Source organism: Cydia fagiglandana, chromosome 17 (assembly GCF_963556715.1).
Source record: "Cydia fagiglandana chromosome 17, ilCydFagi1.1, whole genome shotgun sequence".
Classification (NCBI taxonomy): Eukaryota; Metazoa; Arthropoda; class Insecta; order Lepidoptera; family Tortricidae; genus Cydia; species Cydia fagiglandana.
In genome coordinates, this window is record NC_085948.1 from 3,595,670 (window position 1) to 3,611,380 (window position 15,711).

The following is a 15,711-nucleotide window of genomic DNA, read 5'->3' on the forward strand; positions in this document are numbered from 1 at the left end:
TTGTTTGACATTTTATAATTTGACACTGACATTGTTTTGTTTGTAGTAGTCCACTTAAATTTTGAACTAAATTTGAAAATAAGTCGGCCTAAACTAGTATGTTATTGCTTAAAAAATTATCTTGTTATGGTCTTCTCACGCAACAAATTTGTTTTTAGTTTTAAATGGAATTCGATCGGCATGATGGTCCCGGTCATGTGCATAAGTATGATATTAAGTTGAAAACGAAACCAAAGGATGGAGTTATTTTACAATTACACCATACAGTCCGAAATCCGAACGGTGAGAACCGTAGAATTCGATTCTCCACGGGGGCCTTCGACGACTCTCAAGAGAAACTCGCATGTTCCGACACCGTAGGAAACCTCTTCATATTGGACTTTACCGAGCTCAAATTTTGGAAGTTTCCCCATATCGGGCCTTGCACGGCACTCCATTTTATACCAAACAGAACAGACGAGCTAGTAGTGACTAATACAAAGAAATGCGACATTTCGCTCCTTTCTGTTGAAACTGGAAAAATCTCTCTTACTTTGACTGGACACACAGCTCCGGTGAAGCATATCTCATTCTCAAATAACAAGCTTAATAACTTACTGACCGCGAGCCCCGTGGAAGCCATACTCTGGGAACTGACACACTACACCAAATATTTCACCCTCAATACATACTTGGGTGCCCAAATTCAACAGATATTATTTACACCGGTAAGCGACTACTTAGTGGCCTGTTTTCAAAATGACACAGTACAGATATGGAAACATGAAAACATGAGGTCTGTTAAACAAATAATACCAACAGATTTAAAGAATATGAGAAATATTGCATTTACAATGGATGGGAGAGCTATGGCAATGGCAGGTATCAGCCGAACACTGATACTTTTTAGCATGGATACATGGAAAGCCTTGAAATCAATAGATCTAACAAAATATGGTATATCGGGAGCTCAGCATATTGCTTTTATACCACAAGTGTTTGATGGAGGTGCAAATAAAATCTTAGGAATATTGGGTAGTGACTGCGCACTTCGCCTGCTGGATTTAGAATCTCTCACAATACTTCAGACTGTTAGTCCATTGTCATCAGGTATACGCAAATTCGTTGTAAGCCGAACAGGTAAATATTTTCTTTGCATATTGAAACTGGGCGAGGTTAATATTTACAACTCTTCCTATGTAATGGATCAACCACAACAGCCTCAGGCAAGCCCAAATACAGAATCTCTGTTACAAAGCAAGCCTATGTACAAAGAACAGGCTAAGTTAACCATGAGAGCTGAAGTTGAACACAAGATGCGAGTTTGTATGGACAGTGTCAGACTTCGGAGGATTCTAATGCAGTATGGAGAATATCCTGATAAATTCAGATCAGTAATATGGAGGTCTCTTCTAGAGACCCCTATGAACAAGGTGGCTTATTCAGCTTTGATTGAAAAAGGTAACCATCCAAGTTACAAAGACATTGAAAAACAATTCACAATCCACAGTTCAATCACACTGAAAAACTTAAAACGCTTACTCTCATGTCTTGCACACTGGTGTCCACTTTTTGGTGTAATGAAATGCCTGCCAGGGTTTGTTTTCCCGTTTGTGAAAGTTCTTCAAAAAGATCCTCTACTGTTGTTTGAGTGTGTGGCGACAATTCTACTAAACCACTGTCAGTTGTGGTTCGAATATGCTCCTTTCCCTCCACTCAGCATACTGGCAATGATTGAAAATGTACTAGGAGAACATGACCCACAACTACTGAAACATTACTGTGATGTTGGAATCAACAGCCAGGTTTATGCTCTAAAGATATTAGAAACCGCCTTCAGTGAAGTATTGACCTGCACAGAATGGTTGATACTCTGGGATCACATCCTCAGCAATGAGCCATCCTTTATTCTAATGGCTGTAGTTTCATACAACATTGTGCAGAAAAATGCTATAAAAAAACTGAAAACACAACAGCAACTGGAGAATTTCTTCCACATGCAAAACCCAATAGATAAGAAAACATTCCTGAAAAAAGCTTACATGCTATTGAATGATACTCCAGATGATATCCATCCTAGGAGATTCTTCAACAGTTTCGTGCCACTGGATAAAGGTGTGTGCTACCAGCAGTTTACTGGCTATCCCAAAGCCACTATCTGCCTAAAACTAGCAAAGAAAGAAAGGGACAAAATTAAGAAACCAGAAAATTTAACACTGAAAGACTTGACTACTAGAACTCAAGAAAAGGAAATTAAAAATAGATTTGTATCAACTTCCGAGTCTAAAATAACGCGGAGTGATGACGATGACGATACTGAAGAATTATTTACCAGTTCAAAATATGTCGGAAAACACGCAAAGAAAAAGCAATCGTGCCTCAACATGGGAGACAAAAAACTTTTCAAAGAAAGACATGCTACATATTTAGTGCCGAAGATTGATTTAAAAAACAAATTAAAATCTACAGCCAAAGATAAAGGTGTGTGTAAGTTTGCGACCAAAGGTAAAGGTAAGAGGACTGGTGATGAGTTAGAAAAAGTAGTTGAAATGTTGTTGAAAAGTGGGAGTGAATCTGATACCTAGCAATCCGTACCAGCTCTAGTCTGTTAGGTATAATGAAACACTGTTATTAGTTTAGTTAATATATTTAATAAAAGAGACTGCTATCCAATTTTAGTTAAATAAATAAATTTTTAAAAGCATTTTAAATATTTCTTTAAATGTTATTCCTTTTTTGGCGTAGGTCGGGGTATGGTGGATTTGATGTGGCTAAATCTCTTCTTTGTTGATGCACTTAGGTTTGGGCTTGATTCTGATTTCAGTTTAGGAGTCACTGGCTTTGGCTTGAAGATGTCTGGAAAAATAAAAAATTGTCTATAGTCTTGGTTATGCAAGTGAACTGCACAAGGGTTATTCATCATAGTAATTTAAACAATAGCCTCATAAGGATCAATATTGTGCAGTGTATATTAAGATTGTAGAACCTGTTTTAATGGAATATATAATAAAGCTCCGGTACACTATTCAAACCTGTTAATAAAGTAACAGTCCTGATAATTCCGCTACTTGACGCTAGATGTCCACTACAAATAAAAACCGGGCAAGTGCGAGTCGGACTCGCGCACGAAGGGTTCCGTACCATAATAAAAAAAAAACAAAAAAAAAGCAAAAAAAAACGGTCACCAATCCAAGTACTGACCACTCCCGACGTTGCTTAACTTTGGTCAAAAATCACGTTTGTTGTATGGGAGCCCCATTTAAATATTTATTTTATTCTGTTTTTAGTATTTGTTGTTATAGCGGCAACAGAAATACATCATCTGTGAAAATTTCAACTGTCTAGCTATCACGGTTCGTGAGATACAGCCTGGTGACAGACAGACGGACGGACGGACAGCGAAGTCTTAGTAATAGGGTCCCGTTTTACCCTTTGGGTACGGAACCCTAATAGACGTTTTGGTAACAATACTGATGTATAGAGCGTGCACTTTATGCTTACTTGTTCCTCTATGCCTGAACATACATATATGAAGATGGTCAAACAAATCTTGTCAGTAGAAAAAGGCGCGAAATTCAAATTTTCTGTGAGACGATATCCTTTTGCACCTACATTTTTTACTGACAAGATTTGCTTGACCAGCTATATTTGTAAAAAAATTCTTACTATTTAATTTACTATTCTTTTCCTGCGGTTTCAATTTGTCGTTCTTGACGCTACTATTCTTCTTGAAGAAGTTAGGTGAGATGCGTTTAAGTTTGGAAGCCACCCCGCCATCTTTGTTGGGCGTCTGTTTCTTTGGCACCAGGTTCGAAGTGGACGCACTTTCTATTCTCAATAGTTTATTCTTCTTCATGTCTTCATATACAGTGCCTAGGCCGGAGAGGTTGGGGCTTGACGCGAACTGGGTTTTCATTGGTTCTGAGCCCTGAAAGTAAAGGGTTAGTATGACAAATTTTAAATCGTTAACCCAGTCTCCAATTGTACTGGTAACAATGGTAACTCCAGGTTTAACCGGTTAACCCCGGGCCAGTGGGATGGTGCAAGTGGCCCTTAGTATCTTTTACCGACAGGCCAAGTCAGCCGCCGGCGGCCCACATTGATTCATGGCATGGTGATACTGATAATTGATAAGGTTACAGAAAAGTCATAGTCGCTCGGAGTGTATTAAATATACTCTGGCATAACCACTTTATCAATCGGAAAAGGCGCAAATTAAAAAAATTAAGAAGGGTTGGTCTCCCATAGACAGTTTGAATTTTGCGCCTTTTTCTACTGGGAAAGTGAGTATGCCCGAGTATAGGTATTGTTGTTTTATTCAAAGATTCGAACTGACCTTCAATACGGATATCTTGGAGACATCGAGCACCAGTGAGGACATGGAAGAATCATCCTTCCCCTCGTCAGAGAATTGTTTGATAATTGTGGCCAGATGCTGGCGGAGACCCTCGGCTGCCTTCTCAGCTGCTATCAGGCTCTCGAGTACCACGCTTCGGGGCTGCTGGAGGGGGCTGAAAAATTACGTGTAAGAAAATAGATTTAGAGCCCTACGTGCACACTAGCGCCACAGCTAAATAATCGCGATTATTTAAATTTAACGAAAGATATTTAAAAATGGGGCCGCTATACTGTATTTTGTATTTAAGTATCTTTTGAATACATCAAACTATCTACTTTGTATGTTTGGATTCGCTGAGCACTGGGCGGCCGGCCGTGTGTGCTCGGAATCTGATATCATTGTTATATAATTGTTTTTAGGGTTCCGTAGTCAACTAGGAACCCTTATAATTTCGCCATGTCTGTCTGTCTAAGGTTTTGCTCCGCATAGACTAAAATATGATATATATAGTTGGTCAAGCAGATCCTGTCAGTAGAAAAAGGCGGCAAATTTGAAAAATGTAGGCGCGAAGGGATATCGTCTCATAGAAATTTCGAATTTCGCGCCTTTTTCTACTGACAAGATTTGCTTGACCATCTATAGACTAAAATTTGCAGTCTATGTATGTAGGTAAAATAAAATACCCACATAGACTGCAAAAATGTGACGTTTTCAACCAAAAGGTAACACATTGTCGGTTGTCGATAAGTTTGATTATACTAATTGAAGCTATGCGGAAATAGCGCCTTATTGATAACCGACAATAAGTACCCTTTTGGTTAAGAATGACACAAATCATAGTCACTTAACCCTTCCCGTAGTAGGTACTGTAGGTAGGTATATATAAATAAATAAATAAATAAATATTATAGGACATTTTTACACAAATTGACTAAGCCCCACAGTAAGCTCAAGAAGGCTTGTGTTGTGGGTACTCAGTGAACGATATATATAATATATAAATACTTAAATACATAGAAAACAACCATGACTCAGGAACAAATATCTGTATCATCATACAAATAAATGCCCTTACCAAGATTCGAACCCGGGACCATCGGCTTCACTACCCAGTAGGCTAGACCGGTCGTCAAATGTTAACACATTCATTACCACTAAGTGCTACGGGTTACGCTCGTAGCGCGTAGCCACGGTTTCGCCGTATGTAGCGCGTAGTCGCTACGAACAGTGTACCCGACAGTCGGGTTCTTGGTGTTGAATGTGTTAAAGAATTGCCTCACCTAGACGTCTTGTTGCGAATTTTGACACTGCCCGGAGGTGACAACGTGTAGGTGCTTTGCCTTCGGCACATCAACTGGAAATAACAAAGTAGGGACATATAATATAGGTAAAGTAAGAATAATACCAATGTCCGGACGTCTTAGCAATAATCCTTGTCCACTCAAATTTGAATCCATAGACCGGTATACTGTTCACTTTTTCTACAATAGTCCCAATGCCTGCAGAGGCCGGTTCTGATGTTGTTTAACACATGCGTGTAAGCAGAGCGTCTGTGGAGTCCGCCGTGGACACAGTTTTGGAGATTTATATCACTACGAGAAGATTAATTAAAATATAGCACATATACGAAACGTTATTTTATTTTCCACATACGACATTGACATAATATACATGACAGATTATTTCTTCGAGTTTACTATGCAAGTCATAAGTACCTAAATAGTTTGAATACCTCAGTTATTAAAACTCCTTTAACACTTTCCCTTATTCAATACTATTCCAAGGGCATGGCAAAGGAAAGAGAATCTTGGCCGCGGTAGTCCTTTGGTTAGAATATCAGCTGGCTGATCTGCAGTGCCAATTCTCTTGACTTCCATTGCACCTTCAGCAACTTGCTCTCGAACGTAGAAATGTCGAATACGAATGTGCTTAGTTCGCTTGTGAAACTCTGGGTTATGTGCCAAGCGAACTGCTGCTTCGTTGTCAACATATAGTGCAGGAATATGTTTGAGTTCAGTTAACTCCTGCATTACTCTGGTCAGCCATACCAGCTCTCTGGCTGCTTCACTGGCTGCTACCAGTTCTGCTTCGGTAGTAGAGATAGCAACCGACGCTTGTCGTTGACTAAGCCAAGATATTACACCTCCTGCATAGCGACAAGCCACGCCTGTAGTAGATCGGCTGGTCTCTCGGTCACCTCCATGGTCAGCATCGCTGAATGCTTCGAGTATTCCTGGTTTATTCTGTCCATACCTAATTCCATAGGCAGACGTTCCTTTGATGTAACGCAAAATCCTTTTTACACCAAGCCAGTCTTCCTTGGAGGGGGATTCTAATTTTCGGGAGGCAACACCCACTGCAAATGCAATGTCAGGACGTGTTCCGACCATTAAATAAGCTAAAGCACCGACGGCTTCTCTGTACGGGTACTTCACACTTTCGGATTCGACTTTCCCTGACTGAATAGTCGTGGTTTCCTTCTCGATGGGTGTCGTGACAGGGTTGCATTCTGTCATCCCAAAACGCTCCAGAATTTTCTTTGCATAGGCTTCTTGATTAATGAAGACAGAGCCATCCTTCTCTCTTTCGATTTGTAGCCCCAGGTAATACGATGCGGGCTTTGTCGTAATCTTCAAACGTTTCCGTAAATCATTAAGAAACGATTGCGCTAAGTCTTCATCACTTGCGGCCACTAATCCGTCATCGACGTACAACGTGATCAGTAGTTTCTTGCCGTTTGTTTCTTTACTGTATAGACAACAATCAGCCTCGCATTGCTTGAAGCCCATATCAAGTAAAATGCTTTCAAAACACGAGTTCCAACATCTTGGAGCCTGTTTTAAGCCGTATAAGCTTCTGTTAAGCTTCCAGACCTTAGGCGTTCCGTCGCTAAAGCCTTCGGGTTGTTGCATGTATATTTCCTCTTCAAGCTTTCCGTTGAGGAACGCAGTAGCAACATCAAATTGTACTAAATGCATGTGCTCTTGAGCGCTGACACTCAATAATGCTCTGACAGTCGCTAGGCGTGTGACAGGACTGAAGGTCTGATCGTAGTCGATTCCTTTTCTTTGTCTGAAGCCCTTCACAACTAGCCGTGCTTTGTATTTGTCGATAGAGCCGTCTGGGTTCCTTTTTGTTCGCAGGACCCATTTGCAAGGAAGCGCTTTTCTCCCTTTCGGTAGATCACATGCCGTCCACACGTTGAGATCCTTCAGTGACTGCATTTCACTGTGCATCGCTTTTCGCCATTCTTCACTGTCATTACGATCCATGGCATCAGCGAAATTCGACGGGTACGTTTCTGTAATACATACGTAGTCATTATGTCTTTCAGGTTGTCGTATTTCGTTGCGATTGCGCAAATTGTAACGCGGCGGTTCGGCGTCGTAGTCGACTGCTTCAATATCATCGTGAGGTTCGAGCTCGGGTACATGTACTTGATCTTCTTGGACTGGTTCGGGTTCCAAATTTTCTCCCTCAAGGTCAAGTTCATGATCGCTAGAGACAGCATCTTCGAAGTCTCCCTCGGGTTCGTCTGGTAATGGATTATGATGCTCTTCGGGAAGTGGAACCGGTTCCTCGTTGATGTTGTGGTTACCCATCGGCAGTCTTATTGTGTACTCCCTCGTATTTGTGTCGTTGTTTACACAAGCTGGGTGAACATCATTGTTAGGAAGCGGTCTTTCGTCGAAAGTGACATCACGTGAACGGACGAGCTTGTTACTTTTTCCGTCAGTAATCCATACCCGGTAGCCATCTTCATCGTAGCCGACAAGTCGTCCTTTTATGGCTTTTTTGTTCATCTTCTTCCGTTTCTGCTTTGGAACGTGGACGAATGCATTGCATCCTATGATACGCAGATGTTTGACAGTCGGTTTTTTTTCAGTCCAAAGTTCGTACGGTGACTTGTCTTTGTTGTTTGTCGGACCTGTTCTATTGAGAATGTACGCGGCCGTGTTTATCAGTTCTGCCCAAAGTTCTTGTGGCATAGATTCGTGCGCGTACATCATGGATCTCGCTGTTTCAACCAATGTGCGATTTTCACGTTCGCTTACACCGTTCTGCTCTGGTGTGTAAGGCATTACCAGTCGTTGTCGAATTCCATGGGAGTCTAGTATATCTCTAATGGACTTGTTGTCAAATTCACCACCGTTGTCGCTGAGCAGGCATTTTACGGTATGTCCTTCATTCTTCGTCTGAGCTAGCATTAAGGCGAGCTTATCCTTAACCTCTGACTTGTATCTTAGGAAGTATACCATACGATAGCCTGTATAGTCGTCTTTGAACAACACGTAGTACTGGAGTTTTGAAAAGCTTGGTTGAAACGGTCCGCAAACGTCGGTGTGTATGAGTTCTCCTGGCGCGGTAGCTCGAGTTCTCGTACCGAATTTAAGTCTGTGAGCTTTCCCATATATGCAGCCCTCGCACAACTCCTTGTCAAGAGGAAGATCTATGTCTAGTTCGCGCTTGACTGCAGCCCTCACGTGCCTCTTGTTTTGGTGTGCGAACCTCTCGTGGTATAGTTGCATAGTATTGGACGTTGCAAAGACTTCAGCGGGGTTCTCAGGATGTACAACTTTTACATCTAATTTGTACAATCCACCTTCTTTCTCACGTCTTCCTATTAAGCACGCTTCGCCGTTGACATAGACGGTGCATTCTTTTGTCGTCGATACGAATTTGCTGTTCGGAATTCTGTCGTGGAGTGCTAGTACTGAGAATAAATTCTTCGCAATGGCTGGAACGTACCAAACATCTTGAAGGGTTGCTCGTTGTAGCTTCCCTCTTACATTAGCTTCGATAATAACTGAACCTTTGCCTTTAGCACGAATCGATTTGCCATCAGCCGTTGTTACAGTGTGGATATTGTCAAAGCATTTGAAGGTTTGGAATAAATCAGCCCGGTTTGTCACGTGGCTCGTGGCGCCGTTATCCACGTACCAGTTTTCGATGTCGGGAACGGTTGAAAATACTTCTGTGCTATCGATAGACAACAGGATCATGTTTGCAGATTTAGAGGAGGAAGGTGTTGCTTGCGGATTACTGCTTTTCGGAGGCTTGCCGTCTTTGATCCACTTCTGACAGTTTCTCACTCGATGGCCGATAGCTTGGCAGTAGTTGCATTTCAACTTTCTGTCCTTCTTCTCTGCAGTAGACGTAGTGCCGGAATTTGAAACGAGAGCTTCCTGTTGAAGTACGTTGTTACTCTGAAGAGCTCGTTCAAATGCACATAAATGGCTTGTAAGGCTTTCGATAGTTCGCTCAGATTTAGGCAATAACAGCCAGCTGCTTCTGAAGGAAAAGTAGGTTTCGTCAAGCGTATCGAGAATCTTGCATAGGAGTAGCAGTTCTGGAAGCTCACTGGTTTTGTCCTTACTTATTTCCTGATTAAGCTGCGTCCAAATATTTTTCAATTTTGACATGTGTGTAGCTATGTCATCTGCCGGATCTTTTTTAAAGCCAAAAAAGCTCATACATAGATTGTAAGACTTGTCTTCGTCCGTGCCGTCGAACAGTCTATGTAGCTCAAGCCATACGTCTCTTGCATTCGTGTACCTCATGACCTTTCGTAGTGTCTCTTCCTTCATATTGGTTGTTACGATCAGCAGTGCAGTCGCGTCAGCTTTTACAAAACGCGCTAGTTCTGTCTTGTACGTGGTCACTGCATTTACATCTGTCTGATTTTCGGGTTCTGTGGGTTTTTTGAACGAGCCTTCCACTACTTCCAGCGCGTGCGGGACGGTTCGTAGTAGACTTACAGCTTTGTATTTCCAAGTATCCCAATTTAACTTCCCTTCCAACAAACCAATTTGTATTTTAGCGATATTCTCCATTTTCGTAGGTGGGACCGGATAACCTGATGTTGTTTAACACATGCGTGTAAGCAGAGCGTCTGTGGAGTCCGCCGTGGACACAGTTTTGGAGATTTATATCACTACGAGAAGATTAATTAAAATATAGCACATATACGAAACGTTATTTTATTTTCCACATACGACATTGACATAATATACATGACAGATTATTTCTTCGAGTTTACTATGCAAGTCATAAGTACCTAAATAGTTTGAATACCTCAGTTATTAAAACTCCTTTAACAGGTTCATGGGTGTCTATTGTTGCGCCTGTGAAAGGGTTCCAGCAGGCGTTCTAAAAGACATTAAAGCTCTCTAAAGGGCCTCTATGTGTTGGATCTACATCCCCACGCAAACCTATCAACAGTCCGGGATTTATAGGCCCATGAAATGCAAAATAGTGATGTAAAAAAACCGGGCAAGTGCGAGTCGGACTCGCACACGAAGGGTTCCGTACCCTAATGTAAAAAAGGCACAAAAAAACGGTCTCCCATCCAAGTACTGACCCCGCCCGACGTTGCTTAACTTCGGTCAAAAATCAAGTTTGTTGTATGGGAGCCCCACTTAAATCTTTATTTTATTCTGTTTTTAGTATTTTTTGTTATAGCGGCAACAGAAATACATCATCTGTGAAAATTTCAACTGTCTAGCTATCACGGTTCGTGAGATACAGCCTGGTGACAGACGGACGGACGGACGGACATCAGAGTCTTAGTAATAGGGTCCCGTTTTACCCTTTGGGTACGGAACCCTAAAAAGATTGCTAAATTATTTAAAAAACTTTGCCTTTTTGTTATCAGTAGTGACGTCATCAGCGGACGTGTCGGTGAGCACAAGTTTCTTCTGCAGCAACCCAGGCGTCGGCAACTGCTGGTCTGCCTCCCTCGCCGCAGTCAGCGTGTCCAGGGATCGGTAACGGGTTGGAGTTTCCGCTTTTAGCAGACTGTGTCTGGAATGGAAAGAAATTGGTGATCTCTGGCTATAGTTCGTTATTTTTAGCATTAGAAAGAAGGTAAGCGATGTTGACAAGTCTTTTTAATTGAAAAATGCTTTTTAAAAATCAGTAACTATTACTTATGAAAGCAGAGGAATATAAATGATCGTATTACTCGTAGATTCATAATTATATTTGCCGTGACGTGACTTATTTTTAAAGCCTGTTTTTCATTTAAAAGACATCAAGATTGTTTACCTTTTTCTAAAAAACGAACTATAGCGCTAGTAAAGTATTTTAGTAGATCAATGATATGGTCAAGATAACAGGTAACAGTTGGATAAGGAGGGATCTCATCCTGACCGATTTCGGCCACAGCGACTGCATTATGCCTAGGAGCGGGAACAGCTGAATGGTCCGCCCGCTCGTAGTCATTGGATAAGGATGGACATATTATTGAGCTAGCCTTTTGGTTGATATGATGATTATTAGTTTTACAATCTCACTTCGACACTTGACTAACCTGATGGCCTCCTTGTTTTCGCTCTCCCTACCACTTAAATATGGAATCTGACAACTGTACAGAAGGTTCAAATTCCCTTGTCTCACCTCTCCGGAGACACCTTAACCTCGATCATGCTGGCGGACTTGTTGGCCTTTTCCTTGGACCTGTCGTCGATGTCGCCGCTCTCCCTGATGCAGCGCATCATCACGCGCAGCTCTGCGGACAGACGCTCGCGATGCGCCTTCGGGAGCTGGCCGAGGATCGAGCAGCCAAACTCCTGGAATCATTTTAGGGTAAACGTCATCAGCGTCAGCTAAACATGATCATTTAAAGCAGAGGTCAATGAAATTATCTTAATCAGAGATACTCAACCTGCGGCCCGACCGCATATGGCTCGCCAAGTGATCCTAGTTTAGATCCTTGCCACCCGATCACCACCAGAAGCCAGCTCACCTTGTCTAGCCGTTGACCGCCTGCTATACCAGACACGTGCCATACGCCACTGTTTTGCTGGCTGGCTTCAGGTGGACACGAACATGAGGAACTCCCGCTCTCCAGCACCACATACAGCCCAGAAGCCAATGCATCTGAATCCTGCTGGCTCACCTTGTCGAGTCGTTGGCCGCCTGCTATACCAGACACGTGCCACACGCCACTGTTTTGCTGGCTGGCTTCAGGTGGACACGAGCATGAGGAACTCCCGCTTTCCAGCACCACATACAGCCCAGAAGCCAATGCATCTGAATCCTGCTGGCTCACCTTGTCGAGTCGTTGGCCGCCTGCTATACCAGACACGTGCCACACGCCACTGTTTTGCTGGCTGGCTTCAGGTGGACACGAACATGAGGAACTCCCGCTCTCCAGCACCACATACAGCCCAGAAGCCAATGCATCTGAATCCTGCTGGCTCACCTTGTCGAGTCGTTGGCCGCCTGCTATACCAGACACGTGCCACACGCCACTGTTTTGCTGGCTGGCTTCAGGTGGACACGAGCATGAGGAACTCCCGCTTTCCAGCACCACATGCAGCCCAGAAGCCTGCAATTAGGATAATCTGTCAATAATGTTACCTAGAAATCCTAGAATATCAGAGAGCAGAGATTCTGAGGTTTCTGGAAAATGTTATTACATGTCCCAATCTGGGTATGACCAGAATATTACTAGAACCTGATGGGACATTCTGAAATACTTGGGAATTTCGGATCATCGGTTCACCCCATGCTATAAATAAACCATCGCCCACGCTGTTAACTGTCCATCGGTGGGCCTTATTATTATTACAAAAGGCATTTAAGGTTCACCGATGGACAGTTAAGAGTGTTGCTTGCTGTTTGTACTCTGCAGCCATAACTCGCAATGCGTTAAGGGCTTTACCGCTCGGCTGGGGCTATACGCTTTACCATTGCTTCAAACAAACCTAACCCAGTTTTCCCCTTCACATGTATTCGCAGGTTAAGACGAAACAGGAGCTGAGATTTAAATATTTAAGACAAGGACGGACAAGGCGACAAATCCTGCGTAAAAATCTAGAAAATCGAGGTTTCGTACTCGACTGTTTCCTCCTCCAAATCTTAACCAATCGTAACCAAATTTGGAAATCTAAATGATTATAAAATTATCTGTGTCGGACCGTTTGCTTTTTTGGCTAATTGATATCAGTTTTGAATACCACGCCTCTCATTGCGGCATAGTCAATAAGGCCATTTTTTAGGGTTCCGTACCCAAAGGGTAAAACGGGACCCTATTACTAAGACTTCGCTGTCCGTCCGTCCGTCCGTCCGTCCGTCCGTCCGTCCGTCTGTCCGTCTGTCTGTCACCAGGCTGTATCTCACGAACCGTGATAGCTAGAAAGTTGAAATTTTCACAGATGATGTATTTCTGTTGCCGCTATAACTATAACAAATACTAAAAACAGAATAAAATAAAGATTTAAGTGGGGCTCCCATACAGCAAACGTGATTTTTGACCAAAGTTAAGCAACGTCGGGCGTGATCAGTACTTGGATGGGTGACCGTTTTCATTTTGCATTTTTTCAGTTTTTTTTTTTTTGCTTTATGGTACGGAACCCTTCGTGCGCGAGTCCGACTCGCACTTGTTTTTAATTATGAATGGGCTTACTCATGGCCACAGACTAACCGAGGCGTAGACGTGGCCTACGATGGAGCGATGGATGGATGGTGGATGGATGGATGGATTTTTATGGGCTCTAGCGCCTTAAAAAACAAAAAAATCAAAAAAGCAAAACGGTCCGACACAGATATTGACAATATTTATTTGTGTTGAAAAAATCATTGCTCTAGCATCAAAACCCACGGAGGAAACAGTCGAGTACGTTTGTATGGAGAAATCACCACTCCTGTTGGCTCTTAACTCTTCAAACATACCTGGCAATTGATGACGACGGTCCTGGCTCCAGTCTCCTGACTCACATTGCCGTCGCTGGTATTGAGCGACTTCACGCTGAACCCAAGGCATTGCAGCAGCGCGCATAACTCCACCACGTCCGTGTACGCTTCCTGTGCTCGAAGAATTCGAGTTTTATACAAATACGTAGATCTAAATGATTTAGGTATAGATAGATAGATAGATTTATTGGTACTGATCATACACTGTCAACATGGGTTAGTATTTACAATTTACAATGAGATTCAAGTGAATTACAATTAATGATTTCATAGTAGGTATATAAAAATTTCAATTAGATATCAATTCAAAAAAAAAAAAAATACAATAGCAAATCAAGTCCGTACAATAAAAATTACAATAAATTAAAATTAAAACAATAAATTTATAATAATAATAATGTCAGTTATGTATTTGTATAGGTATTTTTATTCATCAAAGAACTCGTTTACTGTGTAGTAATACTTAGGGCCAGTTGCACCAACCACATTTGACAGACTGATCAACGTCAGCCGGCGCGCCCCGGCGCTTTCCTATGAGGAAAGTTTCATATACATAAAAATTTAGCGAACTCTTTAACGATACGAACAGTTTGGTGCAACCGACCCTTAGTCAACTGCAGCAAATAGACAATTAGACACCCTCGAACAGCGGGGCTACCGCGAAAACCGAAATACGCAAATTGCGGGGATCTTTCTCTTTTACTCCAATGAAGGCGTAATTAGAGTGACCGAGAAAAAAAAATGCCCGCTATTTGCGAACTTCGATTTTCGCGGTTATACCTAGCCCAGATTCTGTAGAAGTGTAGACGCATACCTATAGTTCGCTTTTTTTAGCATTAGAAAGGACTTGAAAGAAGGTAAGCGATCTTAACATGTCTTTTAATTGAAAAACGCTGTTTAAAAATCAGTAACTATTACTTATGAAAGCAGAAGAATATAAATGATCGTATTAGATTCATAATTGTTACATATTTGCCGTAACTTATTTTTAAAATGTGTTTTTTCAATCAAAAGACACATCAAGATTGTTTACCTTATTTCTAATGCTAAAACGTACTATAGGGCAATACCCTAAGAGTAAGCCAATTGCAATTAAACTATACTAAAAAGACATGTAGCTAAAATAAGTAAGTACCTAATATTATTGAAAGAGCAATCGATACGATTCGATCAATACGATTTTTCCATACAATTTTTCATTTTTGTTGACTCATTTACCACGTTACTCAATCAGTCCTTTTTTATTTAAGAAATTGAACCGAAATTCACACTCGACTCCTTATTTAGATACTTACGTGAAAACGGAGAATGTTTTATGGCCTGCATTCCTAACCACATTGATTACAAATTAATTAAGAAATTAGAATATTAGTAAGAATATTTAATAAAAATAACTTACCGTTGTGGGACACATCGTGATGTTTTGTTTAATTACTTCTAACAACCAATCCAACATTAAACTTTAATTTATTAAATATTACACGATCACAATCACTACCTAAAACATAGACTGACAACATTATGCGTTTATTTAACATTTATTTTGAAACTACCCTCTTTTTATTAATAGGTACAGACGAGGTACAGACACATCGTTTCGTTTTTTTTCTCTGGCAACTTTTTTCAGGCATATCATATTATATCGTTTATAGTAAATTTTAGTCTTAATATCATCCGTATATAATTAAATATAA

At 41.5% G+C, this 15,711-nt stretch overlaps 2 protein-coding genes across 2 annotated transcripts; one reads left to right on the forward strand and one right to left on the reverse strand.

Moving 5' to 3' along the window:
• Positions 1-56: 56 nt before the first annotated feature.
• On the forward strand, positions 57-2,690 carry LOC134672947 (TBC1 domain family member 31). Its single transcript, XM_063530898.1, has one exon. It carries the CDS (start codon positions 165-167, stop codon positions 2,562-2,564), a length of 2,400 nt encoding a protein of 799 aa, XP_063386968.1. The 5' UTR covers positions 57-164; the 3' UTR covers positions 2,565-2,690.
• On the reverse strand, positions 2,608-15,551 carry LOC134673000 (uncharacterized). The gene is made up of 9 exons (XM_063530960.1): positions 15,417-15,551; positions 13,997-14,128; positions 12,525-12,650; positions 11,717-11,889; positions 10,960-11,122; positions 5,599-5,672; positions 4,316-4,490; positions 3,646-3,907; positions 2,608-2,835 (listed from the first exon to the last, which is right to left on the reverse strand). The coding sequence occupies exons 1-9, from the start codon at positions 15,471-15,473 to the stop codon at positions 2,705-2,707; spliced, it is 1,293 nt and encodes a 430-aa protein (XP_063387030.1). The 5' UTR covers positions 15,474-15,551; the 3' UTR covers positions 2,608-2,704.
• Between the last annotated feature and the right edge of the window lie 160 nt (positions 15,552-15,711).